The 26983-nt window shown below is 54.3% G+C and overlaps 1 protein-coding gene and 1 long non-coding RNA gene across 7 annotated transcripts; one reads left to right on the forward strand and one right to left on the reverse strand.

Moving 5' to 3' along the window:
- Positions 1-11947: 11947 nt before the first annotated feature.
- On the reverse strand, positions 11948-14516 carry LOC142869573 (uncharacterized). Its single transcript, XR_012918154.1, has 4 exons — positions 14428-14516; positions 13259-13424; positions 12340-12723; positions 11948-12238 (listed from the first exon to the last, which is right to left on the reverse strand). It is a non-coding gene; the product is annotated as an uncharacterized LOC142869573 (long non-coding RNA).
- ADAMTSL4 (ADAMTS like 4) lies at positions 13412-24416 on the forward strand. Of its 6 annotated transcripts, none has more exons than XM_012767474.3 (21): positions 13412-13568; positions 13923-14110; positions 14419-14511; positions 15084-15177; positions 15267-15369; positions 15713-15785; positions 16091-16443; positions 16620-17313; positions 17565-17667; positions 18407-18543; positions 18893-19097; positions 19341-19513; positions 19647-19758; positions 19842-20027; positions 20199-20328; positions 21303-21507; positions 21797-21973; positions 22258-22464; positions 22588-22767; positions 23054-23198; positions 23342-24416. In XM_012767474.3, the coding sequence occupies exons 1-21, from the start codon at positions 13412-13414 to the stop codon at positions 23476-23478; spliced, it is 3852 nt and encodes a 1283-aa protein (XP_012622928.2). In that variant the 3' UTR covers positions 23479-24416. The 6 variants fall into 6 exon arrangements, with proteins under 6 accessions (XP_012622928.2, XP_012622929.2, XP_012622935.2 ...); XM_012767475.3 differs by having other exon boundaries at positions 15713-15770; XM_012767481.3 differs by lacking the exon at positions 22258-22464.
- Positions 24417-26983: the final 2567 nt, after the last annotated feature.

Below are 26983 nucleotides of genomic sequence, written 5' to 3' on the forward strand. Positions count from 1 at the left end.
CTTATGGCCTAGGCAGACCCGGACCTCCTGGGAAGTTTCCTCTGTAAAATGGAGGGGGGGGGGGAGAGGGGGAGCCTGCATGCCCCCAGGGCTCCTTCTTTTAACATGCTGCTTAAAAGCATAAGCTCCCTCCTGCTGGGACACAGAGTCTTCTGGACTTAAGATGGGACTGCGTGTGATTAGCCCATAGTAAGTTGAAAATACCCTAAGCTGAAAATGCATTTAATACACCTAACCTACCGAACATGTGTTGAATATCTCATGTCATTTATTGAATGGCTGTGTGGGCACTCGAAGCACAGTCTCTACTGAATGCACACGGCTTTCTTACCACCAACAAATCATAAGTAGAACCACTGTAAGTTGGGGACCATCGGCCTTTGGGCACGGTGGCTCACGCCTGTAATCCTAGCACTCTGGGAGGCCGAGGCAGGAAGATTGCTTGAGGTCAGGAGTTCCAAACCAGCCTGAGAAAGAGCGAGACCCCGTCTCTACTATAAATAGAAAGAAATTAATTGGCCAACTAATATATATAGAAAATTAGCCGGGCATGGTGGCGCATGCCTGTAGTCCCAGCTACTCGGGAAGCTGAGGCAGGAGGATGGCTTGAGCCCAGGAGTTTGAGGTTGCTGTGAGCTAGGCTGACGCCACAGCATTCACTCTAGCCTGGGCAGCAAAGTGAGACTCTGTCTCAAAAAAAAAAAACACAAAACCTGGCTGAGCCTCCCAACCCTGCTCCCAGCCCCAGGGTGCTGGGCAAGGTGCTGGGCCAGGAGAGTGGGCACCAGAGTCCTGGCTCTGAATCTGCCCTCGAAGTCCAGCACCATCTCACGCCTCATTTTTCTCATCTGATAAATGGAGGCAGCCCACCAGCTCACCCCTGCTGCATATGGGGGTGATTAAAGGACATGATAATCTAAAAGCCTTTGGAGACTGTGAGGTGCCCAGCTCGGTGGGGAATTGTTGGCTGTAGTATTTCTCTGACCCTCTACCTACAGGTGATCCCAGTTTCTGAGATAAGGGTGGGACCTGAAGTGAGGGGACAACCGGTGTTATCGGGCATAAGTGCCCCCCATGCTTCCAAAACTATCAGCCGTCTCTATGCAGGCCACCCCTCCAGTGGTGCCAGGCAAGGGGAAGAGGCGACGGAGCCGCCTCCAGGCGCTAGGGTCAGTGGCAGGAGGCCACCCACTCAGGAGCAGGGGTCACCACTGCCGCTGGCCCGGGCTGGCCCCTCAGAGCTCCCGAGGAAAAGCCTCAAGAACAGACGGAAAATAGGATGGTCCGTCCATTTATCAGCGTGACTGAGCACCTACTTACTATGTGCCACGCAGGAGAAAACAACGGGCCGCAAAACGCCCGAGGTAGAACCCGGGTCACACCGACTGGACCAGTGGTGCCCAGGAAGGTTTGGCCCCTTGGGAGCTCGTCGTGAAGACAGTCAAGGTGGCGAGAGGGGCCGGAGCCAGACCAGGAGACCTGGGGAGCCAGGCCCAGTCTTGTCCTGTGTACAAGGCCCCAGGGCCAGGGAAGGATGCTGAGCAGGCCCCACTTCTCAGCCCCAGAAGCGCACCAGAATCCCACTAGGGGCCAGTGTCCAGCCAGAGAGTGCAGCTGCTCGTGGGATCTGTGGACGACGAGCCTTGTCTGTGGTCAGAGGGGCGAGCGTGGGCCACCTCCTGCCTCAGCCTGCACCTCGTCCACAGCAAGCCCCAGCCTTTCTGACTTCAGGTCCTTTGTATGTTTAGCATCTTTCCTCTTGTTCTAGAACGAGGTATGGCTGGACTGAGGCACCAGTTCTTTCCCTTAACTTTGGCCACACTAGGAGTTTGCTTGCCCCTTGAATTAAACATTTCCAGGATGGTGCAGTGGCTCATACCTCTGGTCCCACCTACTCGGGAGGCTGAGGCAGAAGGATCCCCTGATACCCAGGAGTTCGAGGTTACAGTGAGCTATGAGTGTGCCACTGTACTCTAGCCTGGGCAATTATTATTATTTTTTTTAATTTTTAGACACAGATCTCACTATGTTGCCCAGGCTTGTCCCAAACTCCTGGGCTCCAGTGATCTTCCTGCCTCGGCCTCCGGAGTAGCTGGGACTACAGCCGCACGCCTCAGTGGACATTTCCAAGCATTTTGCTAGCATCCACTACACGATGCGACTAAAATGTTATCACTTACATCCTCAGTGTGACCCTGCAGGGGAAATCAGGACAAGGTGAGACTCTGCTCTTAGGAATTTATAATCTAATTATTGAGAAGTGAATAACATAAAGATGCAGGTGCCACCTGGGTCATGAGCTCCAAATGCAGCTGGAGGGGAGAGGTCACGCTGCAGCAGCAAATGCTGCTTGGACGAGGTGGCATTTGAGCCACTTGAAGAACGAGCAGGATATGAGGGAGGGAAGGAGAGAAGGCATTCCTTTGCTGCCATGCGCAGAGCGTCATGCTTTTGTATTGATCACTGTCACCGTCATCCACGCAGGAGCGAGGACAGCTTAGTCAGGTGGTGGCCACAGAATGCAAGAGACACACAAGAAGAAGAGGAAGTCTTTGGGCCAACAGGCCCCGTCTTCACGTTCGTGACAGTCTGCACTCTGTTTGCCTTCCCTCAGTCACAACTTCTGCACCTGTGAAATGAAGGCGCTGGGCAAGGTGATCTCTAAGATTCTTACTGTTCTAGAATAAGGGTAGAAAGGAGTGCAGATGACTTGAGGATTCTGAAGAACAGCCCCGACAGCAGGAGCTGAGAAGGCAGGAGAGGGAGCAGTCTGGGGAGAAGACTTCGGTCGTAGATCAATAGTGTGGACCCCTTCATGCCCATTCCTCACTGGGTCCTGGTCACCACTGGCACAGGCTGATTCATTCTTAGTCTTGCGCATTTGCTGCTTCCCCTCCCTGAGATTGTGACCCTGGCTACACTGAGGCCAGAGCAACAAGAGGAACTGGTCTCGCCCCAGGGGATTCTATCAGCTTTTCCCTTGGTGAGGAAACACCTTCATCATCACCAACAGTCTAGCTAGGGCAGCACTGGAGGCCCAGCAGGTAAAGGTGGGAAGCCCCTAAACTGACAAGCTTCCGCCACCGCAGGGCAATGGGAGCTTGAAACAGAAATTAGTTGGTTTTTGTTTTTTTGAGACTGAGTCTCACTCTGTAGCCCTGGGTAGAGTGCAGCGGCATCGTCATAGCTCACTGCAACCTCCAACTCCCGGGCTCAAACGATCCTCCCTCGGCCTTCCGAGCAGCCGGGACTACAGGTGCACACCACCATACCTGGCTCATTTCTCTATTTTTAGTAGAGATGGGGTCTCGCTCTTGCTTAGGCTGGTCTTGAACTCCTGACCTCAACTGATCCTCCTCCCTTGACCTTCCAGAGTGCTAGGATGACAGGGGTGAGCCACCACGCCCAACTCAGAAATTAGGTTGTTATAAAATAAATAAATAAGAGAGAAATTGGCCGGGCACGGTGGCTCACGCCTGTAATCCTAGCTCTCTGGGAGGTCGAGGCAGGAGGATGGCTCAAGGTCAAGAGTTCAAAACCAGCCTGAGCAAGAGCGAGACCTCGTCTCTACTATAAATAGAAAGAACTTAATTGGCCAACTAATATATATACAAAAAATTAGCCGGGCATGGTGGCACATGCCTATAGTCCCAGCTACTTGGGAGGCTGAGGCAGGAGGATTGCTTGAGCCAGGAGTTTGAGGTTGCTGTGAGCTAGGCTGACACCACAGCACTCACTCTAGCCTGGGCAACAAAGCGAGACTCTGTCTCAAAAAAAAAAAAAAAGAGAGAAATAAATTGAAGTAGGTTCCTGCGCACCTGTGTTTGAGGACCTAGATTAGTTAGTGCCTGGTTCGCAGGCAAACCTCCCACCCAGCAGCGTGCTTGCGCCTAAGAGCCCCTGTGGGGCTCCTGAACAAGATCACCCAGGAGTGGGCAGGAGGCTTCTATTTTCATAAGCCCCACAGGCGACTTTAGGCACAGCAAGGGGAGGGAACTCGGCCTGTTTGGAGGGCCACAGCCCGAGGTGGGCCGAGGCTTTTCGAGCTAAGAGCTGCCAGGACAGGGAAGGCTGTGGGGGGTGGGGGGTTGGGGGGGTGGCGGGCTTTCCAGCTGTGGGAGCAGACACGCTCCTCACCTCTGTGTCCACCTCCGTCAGCTGAGCTGAGCCGGGCCTGTGGACGGAGGGTGAGCGCCGCCTGCCTCAACTTGTGTTTCCTTCACAGCAGGCCCTGACCCTCCCACTTCTGACTTCAAATCTTTGGTATGTATGAAATTCTTGCCTCTCCTCTGGCTGCCCTGCCCGCCCGTCTGGCCGTGGTTAGGAGCTCTGTACCCTTGTTCTTACCCTTTTATGTCTGCCTGTCTTAGGCCTTCAGCTCAATCTGTCAAGATTAATGTGACACCAAACTGGCTTTCTCAGAAATGTGAGGAAACTTCTAGGCACAAGAGCAAGGTTCTCATGGGGAAAATGACCATGGCTGCTTCCTTAAGGCAGTCCTGAGGTTAAAGTCCTCTGATCCCGACAGCCCCCTGGGCAGAGCAGCCCTGTCTCCCTCAGATTCTCCACGTGCTCAGAGCTCCCCCTGCTCTGCTCTCTGACCCTGAGAGACCCTCCCCACCCCGAGCTTACCTCTCCGGATTCCTCTGCTGAGCTTAGAAAAATCCTTCATTTACTTCTAGAATGAGGTGACAAGTTGGAATTTGGGCCCAGTAATTATATGGACCTTAATATTCTCCTAGGAGCCTTTCTGAGGAGGGAAGTTGGGTTTCTGTCACCTTCCTTACTTGAGACAAAATACACTATTTTTTGCTTTTAATTCGGCATCTGCAATTGTTCTGGGAATTAGTCACAGTGCTACATGTGATCAGGTCATTAGTGCAATTCCAGACTCGAGAACAAAACAATAGGTTGCTCTGTTTTCTCAAAATGCTTTGGGTCCACAGGCCTCACCCTCCCACCCTGGACAGCACCCTTCCTTCTGTGGTCCCACTGAGCCTCCACCAGCCCACCGCCCCCTCACACTCTGCTCCAGGTACCCCAAAGCACAGGAGCTTGCCAAGATGGGAAGACATCCCAGAACTCAGTCCTGGGGGCATCTCTGCTGCCAGAATTCTTAGTGAAAAAGACAGGGTCTGCCCAGATAGCAACATCCTTTTTTCCCCTATCCCTGGCACAGAGGCTGAGCTGCTGCGAAAACACGTTAATACACCCTCTGTCCCTAGCAAATCCTGACCGGAGCCTTGCTGGACTCTGACAGCATCCTCGGCAACGAATTCCGGGCACGACAACGGGGAAGGCTTTACGTCTCCATCTAAGGCAGAGTCCTCACCTATGTGGCACATCAGCCAAACTGTAATTCTGAACACTATCAGGAACTATAACTCTGTGCTGGGCATAGGGTGTGCGCCTGTCGTCCCAGCTACTGGAGAGGCTGAGGTGGGCAGATGGCTTGAGACCAGCCTGGGCAATGTAGCAAGAACCCATCTCTGAAAAATTTTCATGGGAGGCTGAGGCAGGAGCATGGCTTCAGCCCAGGAGTTAGAGACTGCAGTGAGCTATGATGATGCCACTACACTCCATCCTGGGCAACAGAGCGAGAGAGAACTCGTCTCAAAAAATAAAAAAACCAAAACTTTAAAAAGATTAGCAGGGCACTGTGGCACACACCTGCAGTCTCAGCTACTCAGGAGGCTGAGGTGGTAGGGTCATTAAGCCCAGGAGTTCCAGGCTGCAGTGAGCTATGATGAGGCCATTGCACTCCAGCCTGGGCAACAGAGTGAGACCTTGTCTCTAAAGAAAATAAAATAACTCATATTTTTGTATATGATGCCCCCACTTTCACACACATTCTATCTTTTTTTTTTTTTTTTTTTTGAGGCAGAATCTCACTCTGTTGCCCGGGCTAGAGTGCTGTGGCGTCAGCCTAGCTCACAGCAACCTCAAACTCCTGGGCTCAAGCCATCCTCCTGCCTCAGCCTCCCGAGTAGCTGGGAATATAGGTACCTGTCACCATGCCCAGCTAATATTCTCTACATATTTTTAGTTGGCCAATTAATTTCTTTCTATTGACTGGGCATGGTGGCTCACGCCTGTAATCCTTGCACTCTGGGAGGCCGAGGCAGGTGGATCCCTCAAGGTCAGGAGCTCGAAACCACCCTGAGCAAAAGCGAGACCCCGTCTCTACTAAAAATAGAAAGAAATTAATTGTCCAACTAAAATATATAGAAAAAATTAGCCAGGCATGGTGGTGTATGCCTGTAGTCCCAGCTACTCGGGAGGCTGAGGCAGAAGGATCGCTTGAGCCCAGGAGTTTGATGTTGCTGTGAGCTAGGCTGACGCCACGGCACTCTAGCCCAGGCAACAGAGTAAGACTCTGTCTCATAAAAAAAAAAAAAAAAATTCTTTCTATTTTTAGTAGAGACGGGGTCTCACTCTTGCTCAGGCTGGTTTCAAACTCCTGACCTCGAGCAATCCTCCCGCCTCGGCCTCCCAGAGTGCTAGGATTACAGGCGTGAGCCACCGCGCCCGGCCGACATTCTATCATTTTTATTTTGGATTTTACGATAACCTATGAAGCAAAGAATCTACGTACTGTTGTCACTCTAATTTTATAGATGGCAAAGCTGAAGCTTGGCATGCCCAAGGTCACACAGCTCCCAAACGTCACAGCTGGGACCTGAGTTTGGGTCAGCGCCACTTCTCCCACGCCTGGTCTCTGCAGCCAGCGCAGTATCTTGCCACCTTGCAGCACGGCATGTTCCACCGTGGACTTCCCAGACCTGGCAGACATGAGGGAGTATGGCTACTTTGAAATGTCCCCTAAGATCCTAAGGGCAGGGCTGAGTAGCAGCTGTGTCAGAGGGGAGGGTCCTGGTTAATTGTTCCCCATCCCTGGTGATAGGTACCATTTTATTAAATGTGTAGAACGGTTATACCGAGACTATAACAGATGAAGACTATCCTCTGAGAAACCTTCTCAACTCAGTAGACAATGAACATCCTCAGACATTCCAGAGGCCCAATCCAGAAGCCCTAGCGTATTTATGGCCATGCTTCCCAAACACATGTGTAGGACAACGTGCACATGGGTTCAAACCACTTAACATAGTTGTCAAAGCACTGATGATTTTGTAAACCTAATGGCTGGCAAGGTCATGTTGGATCAATCCATTCAATTCCATAAACATTTACTGATCATTTCCTGTTGTGTGAACATCAATTAACAGACAGACTCATGACTCATGGCTCAGGACAGTACTGAAGTATGGTCTGTCGCTGAGGAGCCCAGGACCTGCCTGAAAGGCGCTGGTAGATTGAAATAGGGAAATCAAATCAAGAATTCTGGCTTTGCTAAAAAAAAAAAAAAAAAAAAATTATAAGCTTTGGTTATGCTTAAAAAAAAAAAAAGAATTCTGGTTTTGGGAATTTCTGAACAAATTTAAAGTCTACAGAACAGCAATTTTTTTTTTTCTTTTTTTTTTGAGACAGAGTCTCGTTCTGTTGCCCAGGCTACAGTGAGTGCTGTGGCGTCAGCCTAGCTCACAGCAACCTCAAACTCCTGGGCTCAAGCGATCCTCCTGCCTCAGCCTCTGGAGTAGCTGGGACTATAGTCCTGTGCTGCCACACCCAGCTAATTTTTTTCTATTTTCAGTAGAGATGGGGTCTCACTCTTGCTCAGGCTGGTCTTGAACTCCTGACCTCAGGAGATATCTGGCCTCGGCCTCCCAGAGTGCTAGGATTATAGGTGTGAGCCACTGTGCCTGGCCCAGAGTAGTGATTGAAGACCAACCTAAATGTCACATCCATGTCTTGGTCCTTGTCTTACCAAATGGGTCATATCCTGTTTCTTCATTGTTTCATCACCCGAGAGCCAGCTCAGCCATGATGGAGCAAGACAACAACCAGAACATGCTGGAATGAGGCCAGAGCTGAGCGCTCACCACTTCTTGTTCTTGGGCTCATCCCATGGGTATTTATTAAATGTCTACTACACGCGAGGTGCGGTGGTGTATACAAAGGTGAGTGAACATGGTGAGGTGGTCTTGCCAGGTTCCTGGTAGAGGACAACAGGCTGTTCTCATCACGGCTGTGGGGACAGGGTAACCAGGCAAAGCCACAGCCGAGTGGTCAGAAGAGCAGCTTCAGGGAGACAAAGAGCGTGAGACAGCGTGACAGGACACGGAGTTAACGGCTGGAGACCAGCCTGCCGTGCAGCGATTGGGAATGGAGTGTCTCTTCTGGAACAAAGGAGTTGAGCAAACCATGATTCTGAGAAGCAGAAAAGCAAACAGCAGGCTTTCTGAAAATGGTTGCTGTGACCACACACCCAAAGACAGTTTCACGTTAGTTTCTGGGCCCCACCTGTATACGCTGGTATTAGCATCAGCATTGTCTTGGAAGAGGGTCAGTGTCTCACATGAGACATTAGTTTAAAATGTTATTTAATTCAACACAAATAAAACTTCCTTATTCTGCTGCCAGGGGAAAAAAATTAAGCAAATAGCAAAATCTCTCAAAAATTTCACTTTGCACACAATTTATACAGATAACTGTGCCTAAATTAGAATTAGAGTTCTGGGGCAAATTACTGGATTTGTGTTTGTGTCTTTGCTTGCAAATCTGTAAATGGTCTAACAGTCCCCACCTCGCAGAGTTACAATGAGGACAGGGTGAGGTAATGTGCAAAGCCCTCACAACGGTCCGGGCACAGAGCAAGTGTTACATACGTGTTAGCCACGGCATTATTATTAAATCACTATGTGGAGCTCAAAGCCAGACCAGAACTCAGTCGGTCCCTCCCCTTCGTCCTTTGTCTGTCCTATCCCTAGAGATACTTTTGGGTGAACATCTACTTATTACATAATATTTTTTTGAAAATCTTTTTATCCTCGAGACAGTGTCCACAAATTTAATCTGGTACTTTGCAAATTTGTGAGGCCCAAGAAATTCTTTCCTTTGTACAATATTTTCAGACTACCATGCCATGGGAGGTGACAGCTGTGGTAAATCTCGTGAGCCTTCTGGTCTGCAGCCATTTCTTAATGGAAAGGACTATTTCTGACCTTCGGTTCTCAGCAGTTACAAATGTCAAAGGCAGACCTTTTCCCTCCTCCCAGGCTCTCCTCCCACTGTCCTGTCCTCTGCCGGCCTTCCTGTCCTGCAGCTTGCCGCCTTGTAGATAAGTGGATGCTGAGGGGGTGCGACTGGGCCTACTGGGCCGGCTCTGAACGGGCCTGGGCCTGAAATATCTTCCTCCCCCCGGCAAAGGCTGGGCACCGCGTCGCCTGCATTGTGCTCTGAGGGCTGGGCAAAGGGGCTTCCCCTCCAAATTCAGCACTATAAATATGCCTCTGGGTTAGGACTGTGTGTCACCCAGAGTCCTGAGATAAACCACCCCTTCTAGGTGGGGGCATTAACCCATTATCTTCCCAAGCTGTTTAGGAACACAGGGCTGGGACGGAGGATGTTTTAAGGAGAGGCCCCAACTGGAGGCTTGCAGGTAACTCTGGACTACAGGCATGTTTTGTGGGATACTATACGTTTTAAAGTTGGTTTTTTTTTTTCCTGGTAACGTGTCAATGTTTTTAAACCAGGGTATTTTATAAATTCTTTTAGAAAAAAACCCCCACAAAAATAGAAACACTAGCAATATTGTCCTGTAGCCCCACAAAATAACAGAGGTCTCAGGTGTCCTCAGCCAGCTTCCCTACCTGCCCCAAGGCCTCTCACCGTGGGGGAAATGTTAAAGGACAGGGCTGGGCACGTGGAACTCACTTGTCTGTTCTATAACACTCCAAATATTTCTTGTAACTCTACACATATGAAACACAGAACACAAATACAAATTATGAAAAAAAATAGATGATACAAAGTGACATAATTAGTCCTTTTCCTAAAACAACTTAGGGATTTTTTTTTTTTTTTTGAGACAGAGTCTGTTGCCCTGGCTAGAGTGCTGTGGCGTCAGCCTAGCTCACAGCAACCTCAAACTCCTGGGCTCAAGCATCCTCCTGCCTTAGCCTCCCGAGTAGCTGGGACTATAGGCATGCGCCACCATGCCCAGCTAATTTTTTTCTATATATTTTTAGTTGGCCAATTAATTTCTTTCTATTTTTAGTCGAGACGGGGTCTCGTTCTTGTTCAGCCTGGTTTCGAACTCCTGATCTTGAGCGATCTCCTGCCTTGGCCTCCCAGAGTGCTAGGATTACAGGCGTGAGCCACCGAGCTCAGCTCAACTTAGAGATTTATTGAGGAAAAAATATGCATGTTAAACTTCAAATAAGGATACATTTCTTACATTTTAAAAGCATTTTATATTTTCACATCCATCATCTTTTTAGAGATAACATCTGCGTCTGCAGAGCCCAGTATTAACCTCCTCATGGTCCCTATTACCTGCAGTGTCTGTCCCTAACTAGACCCAACTCCTTGAGGCCACAGACTGTCTTCTAATTGTATCCTCAACACCAAGTGCAAAAGGTACCCAAGGAATATTGAGTGGGGGCGCCAAAGACCTCCATTATTTTGTGGAGATGCAGGACAATGTTGCTAGAGCTTCTATTATTGTGTTTTGGTTTTTGGAAAAGTTATAAAATATTCTGGTTTTAAAATATATGTATTGGCCGGGCGCTGTGGCTCACGCCTGTAATCCTAGCTCTTGGGAGGCCGAGGCGGGCGGATTGCTCAAGGTCAGGAGTTCAAAACCAGCCTGAGCAAGAGCGAGACCCCGTCTCTACTATAAATAGAAAGAAATTAATTGGCCAACTGATATATATATAAAAAATTAGCCGGGCATGGTGGCACATGCCTGTAGTCCCAGCTACTCGGGAGGCTGAGGCAGAAGGATCACTCAAGCCCAGGAGTTTGAGGTTGCTGTGAGCTAGGCTGACGCCACGGCACTCACTCTAGCCTGGACAACAAAGTGAGACTCTGTCGCAAAAAAAATAAATAAATAAATAAAATAAAATATATGTATTGAGGCCAGGTGTGGTGACTCACCCCTTCGCCTGTAATCCCAGCTCTTTGGGAGGCTGAGGTAGGAGGATCACTTGAGCCCCAGAGTTTGAGGCTGCAGGGAGCTATGACGACACCACTGCACTCTAGTCCTGGCAATAGAGACAGAGAGACCCTGTTTCAAGAAAAAAAGAAAAAGAAAAGGCAGCTTTAAAAAAGTGAGTAGCTGGGAGGCCAAGGCGGTGGATTGCTCAAGGTCAGGAGTTTGAAAAGAGCCTAAGTGAGACACCCCGCCCCCACGTTCTCTACTAAAAATAGGAAGAAACGAAAACCAACTAAAAATTTATATACAAAAGTTAGCCGGGCATGGTGGCGCATGCCTGTAGTCCCAGCTACTCGGGAGGCTGAGGCAGGAGGATTGCTTGAGCCCAGGAGTTTGAGGTTGCTGTGAGCTAGGCTGACTCGACGGCACTCACTGTAGCCTGGGCAACAAAGTGAGACTCTGTCTCAAAAAATAAAATAAATAAATAAATAAACCAGTGAGTAGAACCAACAAAATGCAACTCACCAGTAAATGGAGAACAAAAACTTAAAAATAGTGACCATTTATTATCTTCCCTGTGCCAGCCATTTTACATATATTTATTTTTAACTTAATAATACATGGAAGCCGGGCGCGGTGGCTCAAGCCTGTAATCCTAGCACTCTGGGAGGCCGAGGCGGGTGGATTGCTCGAGGTCAGGAGTTCGAAACCAGCCTGAGCAAGAGTGAGACCCCGTCTCTACTATAAATAGAAAGAAATTAATTGGCCAACTAATATATAGAAAATTAGCCGGGCATGGTGGCGCATGCCTGTAGTCCCAGCTACTCGGGAGGCTGAGGCAGCAAGATTGCTTGAGCCCAGGAGTTTGAGGTTGCTGTGAGCTAGGCTGACGCCACGGCACTCACTCTAGCCTGGGCAACAAAGCGAGACTCTGTCTCAAAAAAAAAAAAAAATAATAATAATAATACATGGATAATACTTGCAGTTAACAAATTTAAACAACACATCAACACATTGAGAAAAAAGCAAAAGCCTTTCTCATCCCTACCCCTACCCTGCACCCCTCCCCAGATGTTACTAACACTATGGAGTTGGGGGTGCATTCTTCCAGATAGAAATGGGTAAACAGACATCTCCAAGCCCATCATGTGTCAGATTTAGCCCCATTTCACGGATGAGGAAACTGCAGCACGGAGAGCTTGGAGTATTCTTCGAAGACAGAGCTGGCGAGCCCTAGAGCTGAGATTCAAATCCAGATCAGTCTGACTCATAAGCCAGCGGGCTTTCCTTCCACTAAGTCCCTAGTGTAAAATTTTATGGAGGAAGAAATCGAAGCTCACAGAGGTCCGGAGCAATCAGAACCACGTGGTTCACTGCCCAACGCGGGAGAGGCAGGGGTGACTGGGCTTGCAGGGGAGGCTGCGCGGAGGAGAGGGCTGCGACCGCGGATCTGGGGTCGCTCGGGACCATCTCCGTCCTCGGCCCTGCCGCTTGTCCAGGCCACCAGGGTGCAGGCTCCACCTGGGCCTCTGGACGTCCCTCTTGGGCAGGCGCGGCACTCGCACCGCCCTCCCAGAGCCGGTCGGGAGGCCTGGGGCGCCGAAGTCCCGGGCCCCAGCGGGGCTCAGGAATAGTGCCCGGGAGCGACAGCTGCCTCGGAACCGGGATGGGACTGTTTGGACTCCTCTTCTTCTAGCCGTCCGGGGGCGCCCAGCGCGCAGGGGCTGCGGAGGCCCGCAGTCCCCGCGTGGGTGGCCCTGGCGGGCGGGGGCTGTGGGGTCGGCGGTCCCCACCCCGGGGCCGCCAAGGGGCGCGTGGCGGGCGGGTGGGGCGCTGGCGGGGGCGGGGCGCGAGGGCGGAGTCGCGGCCGGAGGCGGCAGTGTCCGGAGCCCGGCTCGGGGTCCGGAGTGGCCGCCGCGGAGCCAGGCTGCCTCGAGAGAGCGCCCGGGCGCCGAAGGGTTAGCCAGCCGTCGGGGGCGCGCGGAGCAGGTAGAGACTCTCCCTGGGACCCCGGCCCAGCCGCCGCCTCTGCACGCGTCCCGTTAGACCACCCATCCCGCGAGCCCAAACTGCCCTCGCTCCCCGCGCTGTGCGGTCGCGCCCCCGCCGCGACCCCCGCCCGGCTCGGAGGATCTTCCAGTCCCCGGGATAGGATTCCTGGGGAGGGGGTCTGATCCCTTGGAACTCTGGCCCCATCACCCGGGGCGGGGAGGGAGCCAAAATTCCTACTAAGTCACATAGTGAAGTTGGAAAACATACTCAAGACCTCCCTGCACGCGCCGGCGCCTCCTGCCGTCCCCTAGGAGGGTGCCCTTGGAGGATGTACCCTCGACGCCCCCATCCTCGCCCCGCGGCTGGGGACAGGGTTGCTGGGAGGGTGCAGGTGGGTGCCCTTGATCTAGCTCGAGCCTGATGGTGGAAGAGGCTGATCGAAAAGAAAGACACCTGTTGGGATGGTCCTCCAGGCACTATGAGGACCAACGAATTCTGACGCAGGACAGGGACTCTCCACCGGAAACCAGAAACATACTGTCCCCCGCCCTCCCCAGCAGTGACCCATTTCCCAGAGGTGAGTCCCTCCTGGGCAGAAGGGTTAGCCCTGCAGGTCGTTCCCTTTATCCTCACTGGCCAGCGCGGGGAGGTGTGGCCAGGAGGAGCCCAGGTTTGTCCAGCCTGGGGCCAGCCTGGCACCAGAGTGACCACTTCTGACCTCCACTTTCCTCACGCCAGCAGCGAGAGACACCAGATGAGAGGCATGAAAAGGGGTGAAAAGCACAAATGTGTGTCTGTTTCCGCAGAGGAGGGGGTATGGGCCCCCTGCCCAGCTGTGCAGGGGAGGGTGGGGTGGGACTTTTCCAGAGAGGGAGCCAGGCCTGGCCTGGGCCCCAGGAGCTCACGTCACCCCCACCCCTTACTTCTCCAGGGAACTGCCAGAGCCAAACCCGGCCCAGGACAGGATTATGTGTACTGGGTAGACCCGCAGAGAGAGGCCGAGAGGAGACCTGGGGTGGCAGAGAGCGGCAGAGGCTGAGAGGAGGTGGAGAGGGGACCCTGGCATCAGAGAAGTTGCAGACAGTGACCATCACCCTCCTCCCCTCTCTTGAACCACAAGTAAGAGAGTCAGGCAGCGGCTGAAGGTGGACCATGGGCCCTGCCCTTCTCCGGAGACTGTGGCTTCCCCACCCCTGTCAGGGCAGAGCCGCTGACCTCAGTGGCCAGCCCAGCCCGGGCAAGGAGTGGCTATTAGCAGCCCCCTCCCCAACCCCAAGCAGCCAAAGTGACCCTGCCCATTCTGGCTCAGCCTCTCTGATCCCTCCATAAGATCTCAAGCCCTGGGGTCTCAGGGCAGGGAGTGGGGCTGAATGTTGCTATCCCCAAGCACATTCCCACCTTCCCTCTGTCATTTTTCTGCCCCTGAGCTGGCCCACCTCGCAACGACAGCTCCTTGGATTCCTCTCCTGGGTGCCTTTCAGATCCAACAGAAACAGTTCTTTTTTTCCTGGAAAGCAGAAGTAAGAGGAGGATGAGGAGTGGGGGTGGGAAGGGCTCAAAGGGAGAAGGAAGGGGCTGAAGGTGAGTGGGTAGGTGGAGAGAGTCAGGCTTTGAGGCCAGGGTAAGGTTGCAAGCCACGCTCCCCCGGTGTTCAAAGCTAGACTTTAGGATGGACTGGCCGGCTCTCCGGAATGAGAGGCCTGCGATGGGGAGCAAGGGCGGCTTCTCTCCTTCCCACATCCCCCCAGCCCTTATAGCTGTGCAGGAAACAAGCCCTCATTGAACCAATGCCGGATGCTGGCACCCATGGGGTGGGGGTGGGGGGTAAATCGCCTGTTTTTTTTCTGGAGATTAAACCATCAACCCGCTTAGTTTATCCCTTGGCCAAAAAGTGCCTGAGGCAGGCAGCGATGTGCCTGACTGTTCCCTAAGGAGCTTAGCTAAGAAGGGAGGAAAAAGCTGGGAGGCAGGTGGGCAGCAGAGACGGTCGGGGAAGGGCCTTGGTTCTGGAAAATCCAAGGGGCTTCTTGTCAGCTCCTCAGATGGAGTGTCTGGCATATTCTGACCCAAGTCTCCCTCCTCAACGTTCTAGGTACTTCTGGGAGGGCAGGAGTGGGAGCTGGATGAAACCATCCTACGACAGAGCCTGCCTGCGTGTGCTGAGCTGGCCCTGAAGCAGCCCCTAGGTGGGACTCAGGGAGGAGCCGAGGTCAGACCCACCCTGTAGCATCTGCAGATGGACAAAGGCCGCATTCCTTCCTGCTCCCACCCTTAGGATCACAAAGGGGCGGGCCGGTCTCCCCCACCCCTCCATCCTCTCTGAGAGGCCCACTGAGGAGTCATCCCTCCCAGCTGCGAGCTTTCTGGAGACTAGAGAGGTAACCCTCAGGCTTCTGTCCCTGCAGAGTGCACCCCTCCTAGCCCAGATGCCTGAGTAGAGTTTGCGTCCAGCCCCCTCCTCCTTTGCCCTGGGGCAATCGAGGGAGGAGCGATGGAGAAGTGGGCGGGCAGGTAAGGGACGCTCCTCGGGGTCGAGGGATGGCTCTGTCCTTGAAAGTGAGGGAAAGGGGACCACTGGGAGGGGCAGGGGAAGTGGTGAGCAACTTCTAATTTCTGAGAAGTTGGCAGTCAGGAAGTGGGGCGCCTGCTGGGGGATGGGGCGGTGTCGCAACACCTCCGCTGGCTCCAGTCTGACGTCCCCCTCCTGCCTTTGGCTTGCAGGCCCCAGCTGTGTTTGATGCTGCTTCTGTCCCTCCCTCAGCTCTGCCTGGATCAGGAGGTGAGTGCTGGACAGGTGAGCAGCTGCTGCCTGCCTGCTTGCGGTCCTTTCATCTCCCCAATCTCTCACTCACCTCCCCAGGCCACGCCTCCATTTCCTGCGACCTCCGCTAAGCCAGCGCCCCTTCTACTCACACTCGGCCCATCCAGCCTCCCTGCCTCCTTACCAAGCAACATCATGAGGCCGAGTTCTAGTCCTGCCTCTACTACTGAATGTGGCCATGGGCTAGTAACAACTCCTTGAGCCTTGGACTGCATAGATACTCTGTATGGTGCCCTCTAAAATTATGCTAATTATATCTGATGTTTTTCTCTGTATAGGTGTTGTCCGGACACACTCTTCAGACACCTGCAGAGGAGAGCCAGAGCCCTGAGGGTGTCTGGGGACCTTGGGACCAGTGGGCCTCTTGCTCCCAGCCCTGTGGGTTAGGGGTACAGCGCAGGAGCCGGACATGTCAGCTCCCTACAGCTCATCATCTGGGCCTGCCCCTGCCTCCCCGGCCCCCAAGACATCCAGAAGCCCTCCCGCCGCGGGGTCAGGGCTCCAGACCCCAGACTTCCCGAGAAACCCTCCCCCTGTACAGGCCACAGCCTCGGGGAAGGGGTGGCCCACTTCGAGGTCCTGCTTCCCAACCAGGGAGAGAGGAGACTCAGGAGATTGCAGGGGCCAGGAGGTGAGGCTTTGACGGAAGAGGCAGGCCTTGGGCAGGGGGCGGGGCTTGGTATGAAGGAAAAGGGAGCAAAGGACACATGGCTTAGGGAGGCTTACCTTTGGTGCCCAGAAGTAGAATGGGGAGACAGAGCCAGAAATGGCCAGAGCTGTGACCCCATGTCTGCAATACCTTCTCAGGTCCCGGGTTCGAGACCCCATCAAGCCAGGGATGTTCGGTTATGGAAGAGTGCCCTTTGCATTGCCACTGCATCGGAACCGCAGGCATCCCCGGAGGCCCCCCAGATCTGAGCTCTCCCAGACCTCTTCTGGAGGGGAGGAGCCCCTTCCATCCCTGACTCCAAAAGCAGAACCATCCTCTGCAAACCACAGCCCCCAAACTCAGCTCCCTCCCACAGAACTGTCTGTCCACACTCTGTCGCCCCCAGAAGAACCTCTAAGTCCTGAAACTGCTCAGACAGAGCTGCCCCCCAGAACCAGGCCTGCCCTCCCACAGCCCCACCCTGGAGCCCAGGCCTCTGGCACAGGGCCCCCCTCGCCCACCCCCTCCTTAGGAGAAAGTGGCTTCTTCCACGTGTCCCCTCAGCCAAGAATGCCAAGTTCTCAGGGTTGGGCTGGTTCTCAGAGAACAGGGAGACGCCCTGATCCTTTCCCTTCTGTCCCCTGGCGCCGAGGCCAGCAGAGCCAGGGGCATTGGAGACCTGGGGGGAATCTTCACAGGCCCGTGGAGTCTGCCCCACACCACCCAGAGGGCTGGCTGCCTCTGCTGAGTGCTGGCCCCCACTCCAGCTCCCTCTGGAGCCTCTTTGCTCCCAGTAGCCCTGTCCCAAGATGTTCTGGGGAGAGTGAGCAGCTGAGAGCCTGTAGCCAAGCGGTGAGTTCTTTCCTGGACCACCTCCCCCAACCCAGACTTCCAATTCTGCTTCCCTGACACTGAGCCTGGGTCCTCAGCTTGTCTGATCTGGACCTTAGGGAGAGGGCCCTTGGCATCTGACCTCCTCAGGGTAGGGGCCTCAGAGCTCTTCCACAGACCTGACCCTCTGCCTTGCTCCCCAAATTCAGCCCTGACCCACACCACACCCCCATTTCCTCCCAGCGCTGACTCCTTTGTACCCCCCACTTCAGCCCTGCCCCCCTGAGCAGCCAGACCCCCGGGCCCTGCAGTGTGCAGCCTTCGACTCCCAGGAATTCATGGGCCAGCTATACCAGTGGGAGCCCTTCACTGAAGGTGAGGTTTCTAGCCCAGCCCCTGGGCAGGGGGGGCTCAGGCTTGGGGAAGAAGAAGAGAGGGAGATACTTGCTTACTCCTGGCCCTGAAAGATTTCCAGCCCCCCTGTTTCTCCATGTAGGCGCTTCTGTTTCTCCTCTGTGTCAGGCCTTCTCTCTTATCCCCAGGGCTGAGGTGAAGAGACTTAGCACAGGCCTGGGAAGGGGAGGGCTTTAGCTGGGGCCTTAGCTGGGGGTGGATGGTCAGGCTGGGAGGGGAAAGTGTCCAGAGGTCCCTTTGTCTGGATTCCTCAAGAAGAAGTCCACCCCAGAGGTGGGGTAAATGTTGCACAAGAAGGCCATGGGTGGAGAGATCCTGTCCAGTGGTGACAGCAGGGTGGTGGTGTGCCATGGATCCTCAGTGTTGTTGTATCAACTGCTCCAAAGTTGCCATCCACTTGATTTTAGGCCCATGACAACTTGACAGCAAAACCAGCTCTTATGAGCTCTGAACTCACATAAGCATAGGCATGAAGGATCTCTTCTCTGTCCGTTCAGAACTCCCTTGATGGTCTCAGTGACCTCAGTTGACCTGACCAGCTTTTCAGAGTGTGGAATTGTCATGTTCACTTCATACACAGTGACCTAGGCAACCTCAGCACACCCCATAGCTAATATAAGCAAAGCTGCTGTCAGTCCCTGGGGCCACCTAACCTCCCACCTGGGGCCTCAACTAACCACCCTTTCACCCTGTCCCTTAGTTCAGGGCTCCCAACGCTGTGAACTGAACTGCCGTCCCCGTGGCTTCCGCTTCTACGTGCGTCACACTGAAAAGGTCCAGGATGGGACCCTGTGTCAGCCTGGAGGCCCAGACATGTGTGTGGCTGGACGCTGTCTGGTGAGGGAGGACGGGTGCGCGCACCTGTGCACACGCGCACCTGTGCACACACACACACAGTCTCTTTCATTCCTCATGACAACAAAATACCAAACAGACTGAGATCGATCGCCAAGGAAAAATTCTCACCTGCCAAGCTGGGCCGAGCAAAGCCCAGAGGTGAACCTCGGGAAGGGTCCTAACAGGCACATACAGGCACATACGTGGTGGGGTTGACAAAGAAACACACTGTCACTTGTAACACGAAGAGCAAGACAGGTGGTGAGCTGCGGGTCCCAAGTGGACCAGGGTGGGGTGTGAGGTGGTGTCTGGCTTCCGCGTGGCCCCTGCCTCACCTCACTCTCTCCAGAGCCCCGGCTGTGATGGGATCCTTGGCTCTGGCAGGCGTCCGGATGGCTGTGGAGTCTGTGGGGGTGATGATTCTACCTGTCGCCTTGTTTCGGGGAACCTCACTGACCGAGGTGGCCCTCTGGGCTATCAGAAGATCCTGAGGATTCCTGCCGGGGCGTCCCGGCTCCAGATTGCCCAGCTTCGGCCCAGCTCCAACTACCTTGGTGAGCACGGCTGCCTCTCCTCCATTCCTGGCCTCTCCGTTCTGCCCGCCCCAGCGCCATTCAGCACAGTGAACAACTGAACTGGGAAAGGCCTCCTCCTTCCCCGTGTGGAGGCCAGGAGGAAGCTGAGAGGGCCTGGGGTATCATCTTAGGGTGGGAGCTTCTGGAAGTTAAGGAAATGGTGGGAGAGGGGCAAGGTATTACTAGCCTTGAATTTCCTGATCTCCCACCTCCCACCTGCAGCACTTCGAGGGCCTGGGGGCCGGTCCATCATCAATGGGAACTGGGCTGTGGATCCCCCTGGGTCCTACACAGCCGGCGGGACTGTCTTCAGATACAACCGTCCTGCTCGGGAGGAGGACAAGGGGGAGAATCTGTCAGCTGAAGGCCCCACGACCCAGCCTGTGGATGTCTATGTGAGCCTGGGGCCTGGGGCAGCTGCGCTGCTGGGGAGAGAGGAATCTTAGGGCAGAGCTGTGGGTGTCATGATGGGAAAGAGGGCTGGTGGCATGTTCCTCTTGCCACATCCACTACCTTCTCTTCTCCCAGATGATCTTTCAGGAGGAAAACCCAGGTGTTTTTTATCAGTATGTCATCTCTTCATCTCCTCCAATCCTTGAGAGCCCCACACCAGAGCCCCCCAGCCTCCAGCTTCAGCCTGGTAAGACTCTGATCTCTAGCCCTGGAAGGAGGAGGGAGAGGCAGTGGGGTGTGAATAATTTGCCCACTGGGCTCCCTGCACAGAGATTCGGAGGGTGGAGCCCGCGCCTGCCTCTGCGCCCCGCCCCGCCCGGACCCCGGGAACCCTCCAGCGTCAGGTGCGGATCCCCCAGATGCCTGCCCCGCCCCATCCCAGGGTGCCTCTGGGGTCTCCAGCTGGATACTGGAAACGAGTGGGACACTCTGAGTGCTCGGCATCCTGTGGGAAAGGTGAGACTTCATGCCTGCATTCCTGCCACCCTCAACCCAAATCCCCAATCTGACACTCGTGATCCCACATCCTGGATCATGGGTCCACACCTTGACCTTGTGTCTGGGACCCAGTTGAAACTGGGCTCCGAGCCATCCTGACTTTCCTGGCTGCCCTCTCATCCCCTTCAGGTGTTTGGCGCCCCATTTTCCTCTGCATTTCTCGTGAGTCAGGAGAGGAACTGGATGAAGGCAGCTGTGCGGTGGGCACCAGGCCCCCAGCCTCGCCAGAGCCCTGCCACGGCTCCCCGTGCCCCCCATAGTGAGTACAGCCCCAGGGAAGGTTAGGACACTAGAAACACAGCAATGGCTCCCAGGGCAAACATGCTCACACTGCCCACTGGATCTTTTGGTTTTTTTTTTTTTTTTTTTTTTTTTTGAGACACAGTCTCACTCTGTTGCCCAGGCTAGAGTGCCGTGGCTTCAGCCTAGCTCACAGCAACCTCAAACTCCTGGGCTCAAGCAATCCTCCTGCCTCAGCCTCCCGAGCAGCTGGGACTACAGGCATGCGCCACCATGCCCGGCTAATATTTTTATATATGTATATTTTTAGTTGGCCAATTAATTTCTTTCTATTTATAGCAGAGATGGGGTCTCGCTCTTGCTCAGGCTGGTTTTGAACTCCTGACCTTGAGCAATCCACCCGCCTCGGCCTCCCAGAGTGCTAGGATTATAGGTGTGAGCCACCACGCCCAGCCTGCCCACTGGATCTTACCTGGACTCTGCACTCAACACGGCATCTTCTAGCTGCAAAGAGACAATATTAGATTAAAAAGAGAGGCTTTGGAAAGTAGAGGCAGAAGAATTGCTTGAGGCCAGGAGTTCAAGACCAGCCTGAGCAAGCATGAGAGACCCTGTTTCTATAAAAAATAGAAAAATTTAGCCTGGATTGGTGGCAGTGGCATGAGCCTGTAGTTCCAGCTACTCGGGAGGCTGAGGCAGGAGGATCACTTGAGCCCAGGAGGAGTTTGAGGTTGCTGTGAGCTAGGCTGACACCACTGCACTCTAGCCCAGGCAACAGAGTGAGACTCTGTCTCAAAAAGAGTAAATAAATAAAGGCTGACACTCCATAGACAGCATGAACACCCTAGCAGCCCGGGCTCCCACAAGGAACCGAGACTCCAAGTGCTTCTCTGTGGGGCTCCACACCCACTGTGTCTTCCTTCTCCGATGCCGCAGCACCCCCATACATCTCACCTGTGTCTCTGCCTCTCCCCTGCCCTGCCCGCGCTGCAGCTGGGAGGCTGGCGAGTGGACATCCTGCAGTCGCTCCTGTGGCCCTGGCACCCAGCACCGCCAGCTGCTCTGCCGGCAGGAGTTTGGGGCTGGGGGCTCCTCGGTGCCTCTGGAACGCTGTGGACATCTCCCCCGGCCCAACATCACCCAGCCTTGTCAGCTCCGCCTCTGTGGCCACTGGGAGGTTGGCTCCCCCTGGAGCCAGGTGAGTAGGCCGGGCAAAGAGGCTATCAGGGGACATGGAGGATCCTAGAGTAGTGGGCACCTGTGAACTACAGCAGTGGTTTTTCCAGCTTCTTTCTCACCAGCAGAAACTTCTTACTAAGATTGATCCAGCGGCTGGGGGCCCAGAGTCCACACTCAGCCTCCTCTCAGCTGGAAAGCCAAGCAGCAGCTGAGCTGGGATCAGAGGCTGATGCTGGGTCAAAAGCCAGAGAGTGGGAGGCAGGGTGAGAAGGCCCAGAAAGCCCAGCCCTCGATTCCCTTCTCCCCAGTGCTCCGTGAGGTGTGGGCGCGGCCAGAGGAGCCGTCAAGTTCGCTGTGTTGGGAACAACGGTGACAAAGTGAGTGAGCAAGAGTGTACTTCGGGCCCCCCGAAACCCCCCAGCAGAGAGGCCTGTGACATGGGGCCCTGCACCACAGCCTGGTTCCACAGCGACTGGAGCTCCAAGGTGGGCCTCACACCCTCTAGCCAAGTTCCTTGTCCCTGGTGACCACACCCAGGACACCCTCTCAGCCTTTTCACACAGCTCAGTAAACTTTTACTGAGCACCTACTATGTGCTTGACCCTGGGAACTCAGAGATAAGTGAGAAAACACGAGGTTCTTGGACCCCTGATAAGATTCCCCATACCTGGCTGGTACCCTGGGACATTCCCTAACTCAAGGATCAGGACCCAGAACGCTTCCACCCCTAAGCCCTATGCCAGTCTCCAGCAGCCTCCCTTCTCAACAGTGCTCAGCTGAGTGTGGGACGGGGATCCAGAGACGGTCTGTGGTCTGCCTCGGGAGTGGGGAGGCCTTTGGGCCGGGCCAGGAGGAGGCAGGAGCAGGAACCAGTGAGCAGAGCTGTCCACAAGGAAGCCGCCCCCCTGACATGCGTGCCTGCAGCCTGGGGCCCTGTGAGATCACGTGGTGCTGGTACACAGGGCCCTGGGGTGAGGTGAGCAGAGAGCCTGGAAGGGGGCAGGAAGGGGCACCAGTCCAAGTGAGATTCCATGTGGGCACTTGGGAGCCATCTCTGTTCTCCCTTCCCCTCAAATGCCCTTCCCTTCCCCTACATCAGTGCTCCTCAGAATGTGGCTCTGGCACACAGCGTAGAGACATCATCTGTGTGTCCAAACTGGGGACTGAGTTCAACGTGACTTCTCCTAGCAACTGTTCCCACCTGCCCAGGCCCCCTGCCCTGCAGCCCTGTCAGGGGCAGGCCTGCCAGGACCGATGGTTTGCTACACCTTGGAGTCCGGTGAGTGCCTGGCTCCTTGCCCTGCTCAGCCTGGGCCTCCAGGGAAGGGGGGCTCCTCCCACTGCACCCCCTCCTAGTCTCTCTGTGCCCCAGAACAAGCCCTGCTGAGATTTAACATTGTCCCAGTTCTTGTGGACTTGGAGGACAGGTGGGCCCTCCCCATTTGAGATTTCATAATGTCTCAGGAGAGTCCCCCCAATCTTTCTGGGAGGGAGGCAGTGGCCTGGGGTTAAGGAGAAGCCCGGTGCACAGCAAAGGTCTGATACGATAGCCGGGGTCTCCCCAGTGTTCTCGCTCCTGCCAGGGGGGAGTGCAGACAAGGGAGGTCCAGTGCCTGAGCGCCAACCAGACCCTCAGCACCCGATGCCCTCCTCACCTGCGACCCTCCAGGAAACGACCCTGTAACAGCCAACCTTGCAGCCAGCGCCCTGGTAAAGAGCCCCCTCCCCCGACCCCCCAACAGAGTGGAGTTAGCTGAAGTATGGGAGGAGAAAGGACCAGTGGGAGTGGGCAGCACAGCTCCAGACGGGTGTATCTTGGTGACCGTCTTGTGCCCACTGACCTCTGTCCCCAGATGATCAATGCAAGGACAGCTCTCCACATTGCCCCCTGGTGGTACAGGCCCGGCTCTGCGTCTACCCCTACTACACAGCCACCTGTTGCCGCTCTTGCGCCCATGTCCTGGAGCGGTCTCCCCCGGAGCCCTCCTGAAATGGGTCCAGGAGACCCTCTCCATGGTTTTCTCATGCCGCCATCGGTCACCCATCGGCCAGCCTGCTTTGTGCCCCTTGGCTCTCCAGCCTGTCCCTGTCTCACCAGGGATATCCTCCAGAGTGACTGAAGGTGGCAAGGTGATGGACAGTGACTGTCAAGACGTGTGGTTGGGTCTGTGTGGTGCCGTGGTGGTGTGTGTGTCCACATCCCCCAGGATGTGTATCTAGGCCTGCATGGATGTGTGTGTGTGTGCGTGTGTGCGTGCTCATACATGTGTATCGCTTTTCAAAAAGAAATTACACAGACTGAACAGGAACGGGGAGGGTATAATACCTGTTTCCCTGAGACTTTCCTAGGCTGAGAGGAAAGCAAGTTTGCAGTTCTTTGCTAATTCGAACTTAGAGTGTGGTCTCCCCATCAACTCCAATTTTTTTTCTTTTCTTTTTTACCATCCATTGGACTCTCCTTGATAAATCAACTCCAATTTTGTGCCCAAACTTCATTTCTCATGTTCAGGCCTCACATCTTCTAAAGCACCCTTTTGTCCCTGACCCCTTCTCCCTTTACCTAGTCTCTCTATCCCTGTCTTCCTTCTTAGCTAGGGATGGGGGTCAGCCACCGCCCATCCTGCCTTACCCCAGGAAGAGAGACTGCCCGCAGAGCAGGGACCTGCTGGGCAGAAGGTGGAAAAAACGTCAGCATAGGACCCGACTCCCCACCTCCTCAAAATGGTTGCCACCCCAGAACTAATTTATTTTTTATTAAAGATGATCATGACAAATGAGAAACAGGCTCTTCATTGTCCTCATGGGAACCCAGCCACATGGGCCTCTAAGCATTGTGAGGTCAGAATATAGAGTGGGAAGGGGAACAGCACGTAGAGCCCAGATCACCTGAGGTCAAGAGCCTTGGTCTTCCCTTTAAGAAAGGCTGGGGCCGGGCGCTGTGGCTCACGCCTGTAATCCTAGCTCTTGGGAGGCCGAGGCGGGCGGATTGCTCAAGGTCAGGAGTTCAAAACCAACCTGAGCAAGAGCGAGACCCCGTCTCTACTATAAATAGAAAGAAATTAATTGGCCAACTGATATATATATAAAAAATTAGCCGGGCATGGTGGCGCATGCCTGTAGTCCCAGCTACTCGGGAGGCTGAGGCAGAAGGATTGCTCGAGCCCAGGAGTTTGAGGTTGCTGTGAGCTAGGCTGACGCCACGGCACTCACTCTAGCCTGGGCAACAAAGCGAGACTCTGTCTCAAAAAAAAAAAAAAAAAAAAAGAAAGAAAGGCTGGGAGAAAAAATAAATAAATAAATAAATAAATAATAAAGAGCCTTGGTCTGAGGGAGAGGAGTCTGGCCAACCCCAGGCCCTGCAGGTTGGCCATTGACCACTAGAGGTCACCAATTCTCCCAATTTTGGTGTGGAGTTGGGAGTTTGGACCTAGAGCTGAGGCGGAAAACATGCATGGCCTATCGTGGGCTGAGTCTGTAAAATCTCTTGGAATCTACCAGTGGTACTCCTTTCAATTTGGGGTTGACTTGAAGGGCAGGTGGCTTTTTGGGTCTTTTTTCCTGTTCCGTTTCTTTGGCCCTGCCTTCCTGCCTCCCCCATGCTTTCTGCCACACCATTTCCCTAAGTGGTGGGGGAAAGGGAGGTGATTCCTGCCCCCATCCTGTCCTCGGCAGAAACGACTGGAGGAGGAGGAGCCTGGCGTGGCTCTAGGGGACTTGGGGCGGGGTTAAGGGAGGAGCCAAGGCAGTACTGGATGTCCTGCCAAAGACACGTTCCTCAGAGATGTCTCACCTCGTCCCCTCCCTCGTCCTCCCCCGACTAGTTCTCTTTAGATAAATAACTTGCTAGAGGTGGTGTGAGAGGGACAGCTTTTTCCATAACATATATCCTCTCCCCGACCCCCACAATTCTGAGGCCTAAGGCTGAGCCTTCCCAGGAAGGGGGGAGTGTGACAGCAGCCCCTTCCCACCCCTCCACCCCCATCTCCACAGGTCTGGCTGAGTAAGAACATTACTAAGGTGCCGCAGAAACAGTATGACTTGGTGACAGCCGTTTTCTGAGCACACCTGGACCCCGTGAAGGACACCAGTGCTACTGGGGAGACAGGATTTCCCTGCTCGAGCAGCCTCCCTCTCCTCACACTGTTGCCTTGAACTCAGGCTGTCCCTGGGTTGAAAGTGGCTGAGAAGGAAGAATTTGGAAGGAGGGCAAAAGAGAATGGAAGGGAAGGAAAGTGAACTGGGCAGGAGGAAAGCGGGATACTAGGAAAGCCCAGTCCCGGTGTCTCGGCTCAGCCTCAAGAGAGGCGTCAGACATGTTCCTAACTTGCAAGGGAGACCAGGGAAGCGGGACACCGGTGAAGGCTAAGGCAGAGTCCTAAGGCCTAGGGAGGTGGCGGCCAAGGCTGGGGCCCTCCCAGCGATTCCTGGAAGCTGAGAGCTGGGGCGGGGCCAGCTCTGCTGACTTCCCCGAAGTCCCCCTCCCTCTGCAGGCCTCTCAGGGCTGTTGCTGGGCAGGTTTGGAGTTTGGCCAGAGCCTGAGAACCAATGGCAGGTGGAGAATGCAGCCATAGCCCCTCTCAGGGCTCCCCCACTTCGGGACCTCCCCTATTAGCTCCTTGGCCCCTCACAGTCTCCAGCCTCTGACTTCTCAGAAGGTGGGCTCTCATCTGGTGGCTTGCACGCTTTTTCCTCTCATTATAAAGCTAGCATTCAGTACAGCCCCTAAGGATTCTTTCCGCAGGTCACTGAGGTCAGTATGGGGTCAGTGTGGAAGTTCTCTGGAAGGGGAACCTGATGACCCTAGCAACCCCTTTTCCTGGCCCCCTAGAGGGGAGTAGTGTGGCCAGTCACCTCCTTGTTGACCTCTGAAACCCTCTGGAGGGACTTGAGACGGAGGAAGCTGCAGCCCAAGGACAGCAGATGTGGTGGAGGGGCCCCTAGGTTTGGTGCCCTGGAGGGAATTTAAGGAAGGGCTCAGAGGAACTGCACCCTATTGAGATGGGGGTGGGTGATAGGAACAAACTTGATAAGCACAAGGGAGACCAAGCATGCAAAAGGCCAGCACGTTGCTGAGGACTCCTTTTTGAGTGTTTGCTGGGAGAGGGGGATTGTGGTGCTCTTATCACTGATACTAGCTGAACTGTGAGCTCTCACACGTTCAGCTGGGTCGGGATTCCTCTCCCCACCCCCTCCCAGTTTCCCCAGGGTAAATACCCACTAATTTAAGTTGCAACCTTTGGACTAAATTTAGCTCCTAGACTTCCCCAACCCCTTAGGCCTCCCTGTAAGCAGGTGCTCACAGCTGCAGGGGTGGGTCTGGTGGAGAGTCAGGATTCCTCTCCCCTCCCCATTTCCCCAGGGTAAATACCCACTAATTTAAGTTGCAGCCTTGGGACTAAATTTAGCTCCTAGACTTCCCCAACCCCTTAGGCCTCCCAGTAAGCAGGTGCTCACAGCTGCAGGGGTGGGTCTGGTGGAGTTTTAACTTATGCGTT

This window comes from Microcebus murinus, chromosome 2 (assembly GCF_040939455.1).
Source record: "Microcebus murinus isolate Inina chromosome 2, M.murinus_Inina_mat1.0, whole genome shotgun sequence".
NCBI lineage: Eukaryota > Metazoa > Chordata > Mammalia > Primates > Cheirogaleidae > Microcebus > Microcebus murinus.